The sequence below is a fragment of the Arachis hypogaea genome, chromosome 18, assembly GCF_003086295.3.
Source record: "Arachis hypogaea cultivar Tifrunner chromosome 18, arahy.Tifrunner.gnm2.J5K5, whole genome shotgun sequence".
Classification (NCBI taxonomy): Eukaryota; Viridiplantae; Streptophyta; class Magnoliopsida; order Fabales; family Fabaceae; genus Arachis; species Arachis hypogaea.
The window spans coordinates 24075754-24092001 of NC_092053.1; the positions used below are offsets into that span (position 1 = coordinate 24075754).

Below are 16248 nucleotides of genomic sequence, written 5' to 3' on the forward strand. Positions count from 1 at the left end.
CAAACCAAACCATTTAAAAAAACTTAGTTTTTTTTAAAAAAAATCCAAACCAAATTACATTAATTTTATAGTTTGGTTTTTTAATCCAAACCATTTAAGCAATTTAAATTCGGATTCGGATCCGGAACCAAATTCGAATTAGGATCCAAAATTGGAAAACCCTAACTCAGTGAACCAGTTCACAGTTTCACACTACACCATGGTTCTGAAAAATCGGACCGGACCGACCGATCGAACTGATCCAACCGGGAATTGAAGGGTTTATGGTTTGGTCTATATAAAAAATCCGTCATTTTAAAAACCGTTTGGAAATTACTGAATCGTCCGGAAATCGGCCGGTTGGACCGAACTGGGACCTGGTCGGTTTTCACAAAAAGGGCCAGATGCCCAGATTTTTTCTCCCCAGCCCGATTCTCCCTTTCTTTGATTGATTCGGAAACACATTGCAAGCAGTTGCAAATCGCCAAAATAAACCCTAGCCATCACCACCGCCGCAAGCAGTTGCAAATCGCCGCCGTCCGTCCGTCCATCTATCTTCCCTCATGCTCCAAGTCTCCAACCCTCATTCGCTTTCACCGATAGCAGCTTCTTCCTCGAGGTCAGCTCGGCGTCCGTCGTCTTCGTAGAGCAGATTCCGCCGCCCAAGCCATTGAATCCCTTTTTCTTCCGGATTGAAGTCCTTCCCCCTTGCTTCTCGTTCGATCGGGCAGAAGGCTCACTTTCCACCCCCAATCGGTTCTGCTAACCGCCTCACAGAGCACTAATTGAGGAACTCTGCCGTCGCTGCGGCGAGGAGGACGACCTTAAACTTCCGCCGTCTTGTCGCCGTCCGTCAACCAGTTCAACCAGAATATCTCAGTTTTCGAAACCTTCTGATCTTGGTGGTTCAAATACGATTCCCCATAGTTCTCGATATCTGAATGATTTTGAGGAGCTACGGCCTCTTGGTAAAGGAGTTTCATGAGTTTCTTTTTGCTTTTTATATTTATATATATGATATATGATTCTGTAATTCTATTATGTCTTTCTTTAAGGTGTATACCATGACGATATTGAAGTACTATAATTTCATTTTTAGTTGATGATTTTGATTTCTTCTCCTTTGTGTTATTGATATTTTGGCATTTGGAAAATATTGGAAGCATTCCTAATTTTATCTTTTTTGCTATATAGAATTTGTATTGGATGTGATCTTTCCACTCTGTTACATTTTGATGCCATCAATTTTTTTTAACAGAATAGGTATTAGGCAGGTCGTTTTTGTCACTAATTCTCATGTGTTGTTTGTTTGCTAATCATTCATCCCTTGTTGAGCTAAATTCTCATAGAAAACCCATGGAATTGGATCTCAACGTGAACTTCCATTTAGCTAGTGATATAGAAGAGAAACCTCAGGTCACTATTTGCTCTGCCTATTGATAACCCACCTCTGGATGTTTACTAGTAATATGGATTTGTGCTCCTTTATGTACGGAATGGCAAACACCTGTTTATTTCGTTTGTTTTAGAAATTATGCTTTCAAATATGTTAGATGGAACCTTCATCCAACTTTGCGTGACCTTCTTGCTCTGAAGACACTAGGAAATTGTTGAAGGCCAGATTCATTACCTGTTGAATTCCTGTTTGCTGTTCTTTCCTTTTCTTTGGGTGATTTGAAATTTGGGTTGCAACTTTCTTAGTAATGTGTAAGTAGCACTTTTTCTTTTCTTAGTAATGATTTGAAAATGCATAGAAAAACTAATTGAAGCTGGTGTAGTGATTAAATTGAATGAGTTCTAATTGTTGTTTCATTTGGATGTTATAGCTATTGTCTTAGGTATTTTTTTTTACTATTTAACTTTTGAGTTTGTATTTTGATAAGATCATATGACTTTGGTTGATGACATTTTATATAGTATTTTAAAGAAGAATGCTAGGGGGCCAGCAACTTTTATGATTTGTAACCATCAAATAGCCATCAATGATGGTTTTAATGGTGTGAGATTGGTGTGAGATTTCATCCAATGGCTCACTTTTCTTTGCTAGTTACATGCTGGCCAGAATTTAACAAAGTTGCTGGACCCCTAGACTTTTCCTGTTTTAAATTTAGAAGATATTTTAAGATTTATATTAGACTATAATTATATTTTAGGATGTTTATTTATAATTTATTTATTATTTTATTTTAAAACGGTTTTTCCGGTTGAACCACGGTTAGACCGGTTGGACCAGTAAACCAATGAACCAGTAACTAGAGCGGTTTGATGACCGGTCTGGTTCTCAGAACCTTGCACCACACACGCGCAAATCCAGTTGTCTTCTCCTTCGGCTCTTCTCCTTCAATCGTGTAGTCTCTGCCGCAGCCGGCACCGGAGCAGGCAACTGGCACCGGCACGGCGGCACCGTGTGGTCTCCTTCAACCGGCTTCACCTCTGTTTCAGCGTTTCTCTTCTTCTGCCTTTGGTCTTCTCCTTCTCGTTCGCCGTCGTCATCCTTTGATTTCACCGTCGCCGACTCGCCGTCATAGGTGTGGGCTTCCGGTTCTTTTGCTTTCCATTCGCCTCTGTTCGTGCTTCTTGCCTCTGGGTCACAAGGTTAGTACCATTTGCCTCTGCTCGTGCTTCTTCTAGAGGAATTTCGGGTTGTCGTGCTTCTGATTTGATTGCATTGCATATTTTGTTTTTCCACCCAGGAGCACAACAAAGTTCGTGAAACTGGAAGTAACCATGAATTTTCACTGAACCAGAACAAGCAGAACAAGCAGTTCCAGCACAAGCAGAACAAGCAGTAGCCCTTGTTTCTCTTCTTTCCACAGAGTTCTGACGCAGTTCCAGCATGCCGGCGTCGCCTATAGCAGCGTCCTCCATCCACCGCCGCTGCAACATCCCTGTCCCCTTTCTTCTTGCCCTGTTCTAGTTCTCTGCTTCCAGGTTTTTGTCCATTTTCCTTTTTATTTTTATTAAGTTTGATTAATTTTGGTTAATTAGCTTAGTTAGATTAGTTGCTGTTAGTTGATTATAGGTGGTTAGGTTGGGATGATTTTCTTTAGAGTGTTAGGTTTTGATTGTTGCTGAAAGTGTTTCGAGCTAATTTGCTGTTTGTGATGGAATTGTTGTTTTGATGAGAAACTGGGCTGAGATGGTCTGAAGTCTGAACATTGTTTGCTTGTGTGGAAATTTACTACTTTATTGCAAAATTGCTGAAATTGTTGCTGAAACTATTGAGATTGTTTAATCCTATTAATCCACTATGTCGTATCTGATTTTGCTGCCATATGCTTACCGAATCAATTGGATTGTGTGTAAGAGTTGCTGTTTTGCATTATTTTCATCATGCTATCATGCTATTCTTGAGTTTGAATTGCAATTTGTTTGGATTGCTGAGATATTGTTGAGATATTGCTGCTGGGATTCTTGAGTTTGAATTGCATTTTGATTAATTGAACTCCTCCACTTTGTTGTTGTTGTTGTTGCTGCCAAGTTCTCCTCCATCTAAGAATCTCACCAATAATTGAACTTCCACTCATCACCACACTAAACCCAGCAAATGTTGCAAGAATTATTGACAGAATTGCTCTCTTGGTAACCTGAAATTGACCATTCTAATCCACTCAAGTCAGTTTTCTACTACTACAAACTCAGACTTTTTTCATCTGGTTTTTTCATCTGATTTTTTATCAGATTCTATTCCCATTCTCTTTTATATCTTTTATACCTTATAAAAAATGGGAAGCATTAAGGGGTGTTTCAATTTCTAATTTTCTAAGTAACCTTTATCATGTTCTCTTAGCATATTGAATGGGTTTTAGCTGAGTTTCAATCCATTTTAGTTTCTGGGTACTTAACATGCTATTGTAAAGATTGTAGTATGTTTCTCTGGCTGTTGTTAAGCGGGTGCAAGTGGCTGCTTGTTCAGCTTTTGCAACACTTGAAGAGGTTCTGACTACAATATTTGTTTGTTTTCGCTTAATGAATCATATTCAGTTATCCAATTTACTTAATTTTATGTATGGCCCACATTTGGTTTCCTTCAAACAGGAGGCTGCAGAAGAGTTGGCACCACGATTAGAAATTATATTGAAGCACCTGATGCTAGCGTTTGAAAAATATTAGGTTGTGGTTGTTTGATGTATTTGCAGATATATTTTGTTATTTGTAGATATATTTTCCTCAAAAGTTGTGGTTGTTTGATGACTTTATTGGCATCTTTTGATATTTTGTGGTTGTTGTTTTAGGGAGAATTTTTAGTGGTATCATTTTGATGTTTTGAGAATGATTAAATGTTATTTAGATTAGCTATTGTCATTAGATTTATAAAGAACCAAATCCTAGTTGTATTGAACCTATATAGTTTAAAAAGGCATTAGTATTAATTTTACTTTTAAAAAAATTATGGTTTGAAAATTGGATTTTCTAAAAACTGGTTTTAAAACTGGATTTTTAGTTAAAAAATTTGGTTTGGAAATGGATTTCTAAAAACTGGTTTTAAAACTGGATTTTTGGTTAAAAAATCTGGTTTTAAAATTGGATTAAAAAAAAAAACTGGATTTTAAATTTGGATATTAAAAAACCAGATTTAAAACCGGATTTTAAATTTGGATATTAAAAAACTGGATTTAAAACCGGTTTATATATAAAACCGGATTTAAATATTAAAATCGGTTTGAAACCGGTTTTTATTTTTTCAAACCGGTTTAGAATTGGTTTCTCTTTTTAATTCGGTTTCAGTTTGGTTTCATGAACCATAAAACTGGTTCTAAAGTGGTTGCAGTTTGGATTTTTGAAAATCCAAACCATGCCCACCCCTAACTAGGTACCCACTGACGATAGAACCTTCTAACGCAGATCGATCTCCTCCTCCTCCTTCACTTTGCCATGGCCTTTTGCCCATCACCTTCGTCTTCTTCTTCCTCTAATTCTTCATCGTCGTCTTCCTCGCCGTTTGAGTCTTCCAACAGCGCAAAGTTCTGGATCCTCCATGGCATTATGGCCGGAGTTGCAGTTGCTACTGCGGTCGGTGCTCGCGCCTACTGGACTCGGGTCAAGAAATTCCGGAACCGGGTCGTCGGCATCATACCCGCCCGATTTGCTTCTACCCGGTTTCAGGGAAAGCCTCTCGTTGAGATTCTTGGTAAACCTATGATCCAGGTCTAATCCTCTTCTTTCAATTTTTTTTTTCCATTTAAACTATAGATGATTACTTCTTCTTTTTTATGTTAATGCCGATTTGATTTTTTGTTGACATTGTGTGCATTTCGTGGAATAGTTTTTGCTCAGGGTTCATATCCAATGTTGGGAAATGAATGAACATGGTATAGAAATAAAATTGTGAGAATTTTTGGACACTATTTTCAGATAATAATCTTCAAAGAGCATGACAGTTTTTCCAACTTGAAATAAAATTGTGACTCTAGCTTTTGTTTTTCACGTTAATAAAACTGAACAACTTGAAGTAATTGAATAAAGAGAGAGGAAATTGTGCATCCTAGTACACTATGGTCTAGATTCATTTACAGTTAAAAGTTAAACTGGAGGGATGCTTTTAAGTTTCAACAGTATTTATATAAACTTCATCACATAGTTCCTTCCTTTAAACCATGAATTCTATGGCAACTGGAAATACTAAAGAATTTCAAATGATAATTTTCTTTATAATTTGTGTACAGTAAGGAAGGATGCTGGTCAATCATTATTGCTACATTGTTATTCTGAACTAACTTAACAAATTAGTGTAACAATAAGAAAACAACAGAAGTGTTGCTTGTTACAATGTACCAAACATGACATGAGAAAATAGAGCATAGTATGCTTGTTTGAAGTTGGATTTTCGGAAGTTAAATAAGTGTAGGAGAAATGGGTACATGTGTAGGCAGTGCAAAATTGTACAAGCTGCACTAACTTGCGGGGAAACTCCACTCAACGGCATTTTGGGTGTTCTTCAGGTTGTGTTATATGCTTAACTATTTGTTTATTTATTTATTGTTATCTCTCTCAATTTTTGCAGTTATTACTTCTATTTTTTTTTTTTTATTGTCAACTAGAAACTTCAGTACCTTTGATTTCTTTTACTATTTTTCCAGCAATTTTTTCTGAGTTTATTGTTTCTAATGTTCCAATTTTGATATATACTGTTTATGTATGGCCGGTTTTTTACAGAGGACATGGGAAAGGGCAAAGCTGGCAGCCACGTTGGATCAAGTTGGTATGTCTATGTACATGATCTTCATTTAATCTAGGCTTGAATGTAACTATATTATATAACTACCTATTATAAATTGTTGGAAATTGTGTTATAAAATAAAGGCCTTTAAGTATATATTATTTGTTTCACCTTAGCTGTAGTCTATATTCTATTCTCGTATGCAAGCAAGTCTTGTTTGATAAAATTAGATTAGGTATTTTACTTCGATTTGGTGCCTTAAAGGAATTTACCTTTTAATATTATCGTAATCGATTTTTCTTAAAAGCTAGTGTTATCTTCTACTTCCTATCCTTTGTGTCAACAATTAATCGGCAATGGTTTCCCGGAAAATGATGTTACAATCTTTTTTGGTTTTGATACATGAATGATGTGGTGAATACTAGTATAGTCAGGGAGCTTCCAGCCTTCAACATGTTGTTGACCATTCTGATCTTATTCTCCTTCCATCTGTGTAATTCTATCTCATATTTTATGGGTGCTCATCATCCATAGCTCCTACATTGGAGTTTGATATTTAAACACCAAAAGCATAAGCAAGTTTTAAGAATAGTTGCTTCAAATGACCTTCTCAGACCTGTCACCCCTTCCTCTTTTTTTTTTTTTTTTTTTTTTTTTATATATATATATATATATATATATATATATATATATATATATAATATTTTTTTTTGGGATCAGAACATGGCAAATGATCACCTTGAGATACTTAAGATTTCAGAATCCATTGCCCCTCTAATTTTGGAGGACTGTGACATTAAGATCCATAAGTGTGTTAAAATGTTTAACCAGCTTTGCAACAAGTATGTATGTCTCTTTTGAGATATCCATGGAATACTTTCACCACAAGAGGACTATACCAGTATCCGTCTTTAACTTTTGCTACTTCAATGCCCAACAAGTGACGGGCATGCAAGGTCTTCTGTCTAAATATGATGCCATAGATGTTGTTTGACCTAAGTTATTCCATCATTGTCTTTGCTAGCATTGTCAACGTCATCAACTTACAAAATCAAATATATGTTGCCTCGTAGAGTATGATGATAAAACACAGAATGATCAGCTTCACTTAGCATCATACCAAATTGTTGAACCACAATGGAGAATCTACCAATCTACCAAACTAATCTCTAGAAGACTACTCTAGGCCAGAATGAGACTTATTCTTAGCATGATCTTTGGCAATTGGGCGGCCCTTGACAATAGCACCCTTTGTACAAACCTTCAGATTATAAAATCATTAAACAAACAAACCATCAATCTTCCAAGAGGAAGAGAGACATTTTCCCTGTATCATTATTTTGGGCTTGGGGTTAACTTGCCATTAATATTTGGGCGATAATTATCAATGTAATGTTATACTGTTTAGTGTTTACATTTCTTCTCTATTGTGAAACCTCTTGGGCTTTTGATTCTAGAAATTGTCAGTGTTCCCTACATTTAATCTGGTTTACTTTTTTGATGTTTGATTGCTAATCTGATTATAGTTGTGGCAACTGATGATGAAAAGATTGCGGAGTGCTGTCGAAAGTTTGGAGCTGATGTTGTAATGACATCTGAGTCTTGTCGAAATGGTAACAAAAATTAGTTGGATATTGGAACTGTTAAGTTACAATTATTAATAAGATATTGTCTTTATTTGGTTGTTTCTTTCCTCTTCTTCTTGGTCTTACAATGATTCATAACTTTTTTTATGCTTGATAGGTACTGAGCGCTGCAGTGAAGCCCTAGAGAAGCTTGGTAAAAACTATGATATTGTTGTCAACATTCAGGGTGATGAACCTCTTATTGAACCTGAAATAATTGATGGCATTGTCAAAGCTTTACAGGTAAGAATTTACTTTTTGCTTTGGTTTATTGTAGCTAATACCATTAAAGATGGAGACATTTTTACGTGGCAACAATGAATGATTATTTTGCTTTAGGCTCTGGTTATATGCACAGTTTTCTTAGCAAAATTGGGAATCAATGATACTGAATGCATCCTTTAATATCAGTAGGTTACAAGATTCACACACATGACAATATATTAACCAACGAGTTATTAAGCTAGTTCTCAACTTTTTCTCTCAAGTGATGTTGTAAAGTGTGATCTCTCACGATACACTCTTTAAGTAGAACCAAGAAAAAATGAGAGAAGATGTTATATGGTAAAAGATCACATTTCACAACATCACTCGAGAGGAAAAATTGAGAGGATCTATTCCCCAATACTGGATCTATATTTTTTTCAATCATACGATGATCTGTCATGTTGTCTACACTCTACAGGCAACTCCAGATGCGGTGTTCAGTACTGCAGTCACATCTTTAAAGCCAGAAGATGCACTTGATCCGAATAGAGTGAAATGTGTCGTAGATAATTGTGGTTATGCTATCTATTTTTCACGAGGATTGATCCCATTCAACAAGTAAGTTAGGAACACTTAGAAGGTTGATTTTTCATCATCATCATCATCATCATCATCATCATATGTATATATATGAAGGCACTCTCTAAAACTTAATAAATTCATGCACGGTACAGGTCGGGAAAGGTCAATCAACAGTTTCCTTATTTGCTTCACCTGGGGATACAGGTACTGGTGTTCAATTCTTTGGACATGATAATAATAATTCCTCTTCATTCAGGGGTCTATTACCAGTATTTGCTTCACTGGGATGTAATGTTTGTGTTTCTACACATCTTGCAGAGCTATGATACAAAGTTTCTGAAGATTTATCCAGATCTTCAGCCTACTCCATTGCAACTCGAGGAAGATTTGGAACAGCTTAAAGTCCTCGAGAACGGCTATAAGATGAAGGTTCCTGAATGTTTTCATACAAGTCATTAATTTGTCAATGTCTTACTGGCTTGCATTTATTTAAATTTTATCTGGTTAGCATTGGCCTTAAATAGTCTTAGTGGTATTATGATGGAACTGGATCAGAAAAATTAGGGTATGGAAAAATATTGAGAACTGTTTAGTGAAAGAGAGTCTTGCTCAAAATGACTCGAAATCTACATGGGTTGGAGGATATGTTCAATAGCTCATCTCCTCGCCTACCTAAACTCCAGTCTCTTCTGACTCCTGTCTTTCCCTTATGCTTATCTACAATTGTTAAACTCTCAAGTAAACTCCTATGACTAAGGAGTCTAGTCTCTAGATACTTGCTTGAAAGTTTGGACCTAAATGAACATGAGAGAACTTGTACATACGTGGGATAAACTCGTAAATTTATTGTTTTTGTTAGAATTTGATCTCAAGCACTAGAACACTGCATTATACGTGAAGCACTTTAAGTTAGTGCTTCCAAAGTTGATGATCTTGATGTCCGGTACCTTTTTATGATTTCATTTGTGTTTACGTAGTATTTCGTTCATTATGATAAAACTAGAATCTTGTCGTTATACTTTTATTATGAATGTTTATTATAATTAGATATGTAATTAGTTTGTAATATTATTTTCAAAATAAGTAAATTCTTGCAAGTTTTATTGGTCGAATTTTGTGTTTGAGTTTACACATGCATCATGAGTGTGTAGGTAAATTCAAGAGTTTGACATCCAATCTGGGGCAAACTTCTTAGAAACTTTCTGATGGAGCCCACAGGTGTTTTCTTTTTCTTATTATTTTCTTTTTTTTTTCCTTGGTCTGAACTCTAACCTAGCATACAGCTGTAGCAAGCTATATTTGCAGTTAATTGGGCTGCTTATTATTGAGCCCAATTCTTCTGTTCTCTCCTCTTACATAAACCTGCTTAAGAAAATGTGTCTTAGTCAAATACTCATACAATATAGTCCAAGGTTCGGATCCCATTTACATACATTGAACAGTCCAAGCTTTTAAGATTGTTCCTGCTAAATTATTTGTTAAAATACCAATAAAATAATAGAGTAAATAGTAATGAGGAGATGAGAGAAAGTTATGTGATGTGTCTTACATGAGAGGAATACTAGCATCTATTTATAACAATAGTGAAATCCTAATAGTAATAAGGAAATAATGATAAATATCAATGGTAATTTTCTGCATAAGGTTGGTATGGTTGTTACTTTTCAACTTTAGATGTATTTTGCATTGGTGGGTGTATTAACATTTTAAGATATATAATCATTGATTGACCAATATCATATTTATTTAAGCTTTCGGGAGATGATTGATAAAATTGTATCTAGAAAAGCTGCATATATTCTGTAAATACCTTAGTTTTAGCAGCCAACGATAGCAAACATCGAACTGAATACCTGGTGAGTGCTCGTAGCATAAAATGGTTTGCTGTTATTTTCATGTAATAAATCTTTTAATTCTTCTCAATTTGAATAAAACTGATTGTGAATTAAAATTCAGTTCTGACATATTAGACTCAAATGTGATAGTTACAGATTCTCTTGAAGTTTGTAATAGGATTTTGCATTTAAAAAAAAAAAGAAAAAAAAAAGCAGGTGGGGGGGGATAAAATTATCCCAAAGTGTTAATCATCTCACTATTGCCTTTGAACAAGAAGAAGGTGCCTACAGTTTTAAGGACATTTCACGTTTTGAAATAGATGTAAAATGTCTCTAATGACTTCTTCGTTTATCAACTTTGTCATTGTGGATTGTTTTGATTTAAATCTTTTTTGAGTTAGTCATTCATAGCATTATTGTGCATGTTAGCTTGAAAAGATGAAAATTAACTTTTGCAATCTATTATTGTAGGTAATAAAAGTTAACCACGAGGCCCATGGTGTTGACATTCCAGAAGATGTTCAAAAGATAGAATCTCTAATGCGTGAGAGGAACTTGTCTTGAACTCTTGGTTATGATTATGAAAAACCTCCTTAAAATCATCAAGTTTGGAATTAAATTTTGTTCTTATTCGTTTTCCTAATAGTCATGCTTGTTTCTATCCACACAAACTGTGATTTATAATGTATGTTCACTTGCGAAGTTTGTTCTGTTTTAATCCAATGGTATTTATAACATGGAAAGTTGAGTTATACATATATTGTGGTGCACAGATACCACTTCAGGAAAAAAAGTTGTACGGGGATTACTTGGTTGGTGCATCAATTTTTGTCGTTGGTTTGATTCATTTTATTTCCCCAAAAATGTTGAACTAATTTTTATATAATATATAGAAACTGGTTGTCTGTGCATAGCTCTCCTGGTAAGGAGTATATTTACCTCGCGTTTCAAATTAGACTCAAATTTTAATTGACCTAATTAGGATCCCAAATTATGATTAGTGACTTGTGACTGTTCTTTATATTGATCTCCATTGATGGCGTGGTGATTTGATATGTTAAATTGACATATTCTGCCCAATGTAGCTTAACAATAGTCATATCAGAAGGGCAAATGGTGATGATCAACATTGTTTTTGGATTTGGATATCTCAACTATGTCTTGTTCTTCCTCACCACCTGTCCAAACAAAAGACTACACTATCTTCCTAATTTCTGTCACATCAAAAACAAAAATTAAAATTAAAATAATTACCAAATGAAGAAGAATCCTAACCCTCTTTCAGCTGTTATTGCTTATCTTTAACTTTTTCAGTGTACTCCTTTCTCTTTGCAGTTAAAGTCCACCAGAATTTTGCTGTTTGAATTGGCAAAAACCTTTTGGAAACATCACCAGATTTATTGCATAAGCTGGGATAGCTTGAATAAAAAATTTTATTAAAACTTCTTTTCCTATTGAGTTGAGAGCTTCAAAATATTTTCTCAATATTCACCCTGGTCTGGATCAAAACTTGGTTTTCAAATGTTATTCCTGATTGGGTTAAGTACTGTTTTCGTCTCTAAGGTCTAGGGCAAAAATCAAATTCGTCTCCGACCTTTTTTTGTTATTAAAATAATTCTAAACGTTGCAAAACGTTATAAAATTGTGTTTTACTACAATTTTATTATTTTGACAAAATTACCCTTTATAATTAATAAAAATAATATTTAAAAAAAAAACAAAACAAATTGTAGAGTGTTGGTGAAGCCTCGGAAGAGGTAATGCATGTTCTCCATTAGCAGAGAGAGCGTGGGTTGGGGACTGGCAGAACACGGCGCTCTTTTAGAGCGTTTGTTGGCTGTTTTCTACTTTACCGATTGTTCAAATGGTGGTGTTTGGCTGTTTTAGGGGGCTTTGGATTCATCTTCGTTCTTCCTTTTTTTCGTTCTTCCTTTTTTTTGAAGAACATAAACATTTTTTTTAATTCTTTTTAATTTCTGTGGTTGCTAATTTTGGATTTGAAGTGCAATTGATGATTGTTGAATTGTTGTCAAATTTAATTTTTTAGAGATTTATTTTATGGTTGTTGTTGCTGCTAAATTTGTTATTATTGAATTTGTTGGATTTGTTGTTGTTGCTGGTGAAGAAGAGAAGAAGAATTGTTGTTGCTAGATTTAGTTATTGCTGTTGCTAAAGGAGAGAAGAAGAATTGGAATTTTTTGGGTGGGGAGGGGGAGGAAGGAGGAGTTCGAAAAGAGCATAAGGAAGCTGAATTTGTTATTGTGAATTTGATGGATTTGTTGTTGCTGGTGAAGAAGAGAAGAAGAATTGTTGTTGTTAGATTTAGTTGTTGCTGTTGTTGAAGAAGAGAAGAAGAATTGGAGTTTTTTAGGTGGGGGAGGGGGAGGAAGGGAGAATCCAAAAAGAGCATAAGGAAGGGGATGGAAAAGGAAGAAACATCGGGGATGGGGGTGGAGGTGGGGGGAGGGTTTTTTGTTTTTTTTTTAATATTATTTTTATTAATTATAAAGGGTAATTTGGTTAAGATAATAAAATTGAAGTAGTAAAGGATGATTTTATAACGTTTTGTAACGTTGGGGATCGTTTTAATAACAAAAAAAGGTCGGAGACGAATTTGATTTTCGCCCCAAACCTTAGGGATGAAAACAGTATTTAACCCTTCCTGACTACTCAAAATTATCCTTATGCTTCTGTGTATTGATGAAGAATGAGAAATATATGGTATAACTCTTTCTTCTTTAGCCTTTGCAAAATTTATCTAGTCATCTACTAAATTATATATATTATATATATATAGTGGGGCGGGTATTACCTAAACCCGATCCCACCCCGCCCCTCCCAAGAATCCGTCCCACTAAAAACCCGTCCTAATACGGGGCGGGTAATTACCCGTCCTAAGCGGGTAGGAGCAGGATGGATACCCGCGAATTCGAATGGTATTGCCATCCCTAGATAACTTGAATTGAGAGGGCAATGTGTAACCCTGTTATCCTTTCCTCACTTAGCGCTTCCTTCACCGGAATAATTAGAACCTCCGACCCTACAATGAAACAATACAGTGATAAGGGATCTCCTTATCTCAACTTCTTTGCAAAATGATAATCTTGTTGGATTTGTCTACCTCTTACAAAGGCACTTTGAATAAGAGATATGATTTTATCTTGAATACCTTTTAGCCAATTCACTAAAATCTTTGATAACCTTGGCTCTTTGTCCACACAATTTTTCTTCTCTTTTAAATTGTTGCGCAATTTCTCTTTTTAGCTCTTGTATTCTCCTTTGCCACAGTGCTACTCCTCTATGAAGTCCTAGCTTTGTAGCTTATTTAGCTCCTCCTTAAGCCTTACATTTCCTTGTCTGTATATGGAAAGGTACTTTTTAATTTATTATAGAAATCATCATTTTTACCAAATTATCGAAATTTAATATGTCCAGATACATTGATCCCATACATTGATAGCTCATGTATGCTTAATTAGTTACCAATTTTTTTCGTATCAATTAGTTTGTCATATCTGCGTTTATTTCACGTATTAAGAACTAATTAATCTCTAACAATTAAATTAAAAGAGTTTTGATAATTGAATATAGTGCAATAGTAAAAGTGTAAAACACGAATTAATAATCTATTGGCTCTATTCGTAACCAATTATGTTACGTGAATAAAAGAATCAGTTACTAATAAGCTATTATATACATAAATACGTATTTGACATCTTATAAAAAATTATTATACCATTATAAATAAATTAAATTATTTTATTATGATAAATTTAATATTGATGTGATGATTAATTTTTTACGTATTTGAAACACTTTTTATCTGTAATATATTGGAGTTGCAAAATTTAACCAATAATTTGTAAGAGGGTAAAAGGAAAAAGAAAGAATAGATAAATATACATATAAAAAATTACACAAAAAATATAATTATTACGTACGAATTATTTAATGAGTCAAATAATAACATAAAATCTAAGCTTCGTTAGTCACATCTTATTCCATCAGTGAACCTCTATTAATAAAAGTCCTCAAATAATAACATTGGTTTGACAAAAATTACTAAATATAAACATATGCTCTTAGAAGAACTTCAGAAATTGAGTTTCTCTGACATAATTTCTTATAAATTTATTTTAAAAAATAAGATTTTTTTTTATCTTTAAATTTGATATTTTACGCTGAGTAGATTTGGTCTCTTTTATATACTTTTATTTCTACTGTTTGAATGATTGAAACTAAAAACAAAAGTTTAAATATCAAATTTTGCACTAATTCTCTATATGCCACTTTTAAATAATTCTTTAAATATTTAAAAATTAGAATAAATACTTAAGTCATTTTGCTACTTGTGAAAAAAATAATACTATCTTTTAAAAAACAAAATTATTATTTTCATATTTTTAAAATAATTTGTCATTTTAATTTTTCTGGTCAGTTTTTATTAGTGTATTACTCTTAAATTTTTTTTTGTTGTCCACGGTATTTTTCAATCCGACAGGTCAAGAACTAATTTGTCGCGAATTTGAGCTCTATTTGCAGTCATATAAGTAACGATCACTATGTGATTTGGGATTTTTAAAGAAAGGAGGTGAAAGAAATGGTTGGAGGAGAATTTCGTTCGTACTCATCAAATCTAACTTACAAACACAGGCTAATGACAACTGTTTAAAAAATATTGCTTTGATTTTGATTTTTTTTTTGTTTGCAATTAGTTTTAGTTTTTGTGCTTTTATGAGCTGTATTTTTCTCCACCGAAAAAAGGTTCTTTTTCTTTTAGGTTCTATTCAACTCTCAAGTATTTTACATCAAATGGTTGTATGCCAAGAAAGAAAGATGACACCAACACAAGTTTGGGGACAGCAATCTATCATTTTAACTAATGTAATGGTATTTTATGGACAAGGAGGGATGCAAGAATTTTAATAGGGAGGAATTGAATTTTAGATAAATTTTTTAATTATTTTATTATTATATTTTTTTATTTCTTAAAGCAATTTAGATATAACATATAGTTATTGAGTTGGTTTTTCAAAAAGTTCATCAATATATATATATATATATATATATTAAAAAAATTATAAATTCTTTTTCATAATTTTATTTTTAGCATGACAACTATATATAAAAAAATAGTAATATCAATAATTTATAGTGTATTTAGTTAAAAAATTATCATATATCTTATTAATTAAAATTAATTCTTTTAAAAAGATTAAAAAATTTAAAAGTAAAGTATAAACTATTACTTATGTGAAAGACACGGTATCTTTATAGAATATCTTTATAAATTTTTTTTTTAACAACATAAATTTAAAAGAAAAATAAGTATTTTTTATAAGAAAAGAATATCTAAAATACACCATGTGATTACCAAAATATAACTAGGTAAGTCATTATTAATATTTTATATAATAATATAAATGTTAAATATATTAATATTATAAAACAAATAAATTTTAAAAAAAAAAGATATAAAGATGATTATATAAAACTAATTTAAAAGATACAAAGACTTGAGAATATGATATTAAATTGGTTAAATAAAAAATATTAGTATGCTAAATAATTAAGAAATAAATTCATCACATAATAAAAAATAATATATATAAAACAATTAAATTACACAATATTTTTTATTTCTTTAAACACATATCTCATATATAAATAATATATATAAAACAATTAAATTACACAATATTTTTTATTTCTTTAAACACATATTTTATATATAAGTATAATCCTTTAAAGTTTTAGAGAGCAAGGTTACTACTTACCCCTCTAGGTCAGTCACTGTCTATGAAATTTTTTATTTTTGGAATAGAATTATGACTATTTGGACCAAATTTCATGAAAATGG

The 16248-nt window shown here is 33.1% G+C and overlaps 1 protein-coding gene across 11 annotated transcripts; it reads left to right on the forward strand.

Annotated features, from left to right (window-relative positions):
- Nucleotides 1-306: 306 nt before the first annotated feature.
- On the forward strand, nucleotides 307-11125 carry LOC112769362 (3-deoxy-manno-octulosonate cytidylyltransferase, mitochondrial). Of its 11 annotated transcripts, XM_072224523.1 has the most exons (14): nucleotides 307-947; nucleotides 2199-2574; nucleotides 2673-2910; nucleotides 3461-3594; nucleotides 3840-3915; nucleotides 4018-4092; nucleotides 4825-5127; nucleotides 6136-6181; nucleotides 7666-7752; nucleotides 7883-8007; nucleotides 8450-8589; nucleotides 8706-8757; nucleotides 8872-8982; nucleotides 10860-11125. In XM_072224523.1, the coding sequence occupies exons 7-14, from the start codon at nucleotides 4855-4857 to the stop codon at nucleotides 10950-10952; spliced, it is 927 nt and encodes a 308-aa protein (XP_072080624.1). In that variant the 5' UTR covers nucleotides 307-947; nucleotides 2199-2574; nucleotides 2673-2910; nucleotides 3461-3594; nucleotides 3840-3915; nucleotides 4018-4092; nucleotides 4825-4854; the 3' UTR covers nucleotides 10953-11125. The 11 variants fall into 11 exon arrangements, with proteins under 11 accessions (XP_072080624.1, XP_072080623.1, XP_072080626.1 ...); XM_072224522.1 differs by having other exon boundaries at nucleotides 3461-3915; XM_072224525.1 differs by lacking the exon at nucleotides 3840-3915.
- Nucleotides 11126-16248: the final 5123 nt, after the last annotated feature.

Coding starts and splice junctions, on each gene's coding strand:
- LOC112769362 (XM_072224522.1), top strand. CDS start 4,855: ATGGCCTTTTGCCCATCACCTTCGTCTTCTTCTTCCTCTAATTCTTCA. Junction 8,008..8,449: donor GCATTGTCAAAGCTTTACAG/GTAAGAATTTAC, acceptor TACACTCTACAG/GCAACTCCAGATGCGGTGTT. Junction 8,758..8,871: donor TGCTTCACCTGGGGATACAG/GTACTGGTGTTC, acceptor CACATCTTGCAG/AGCTATGATACAAAGTTTCT.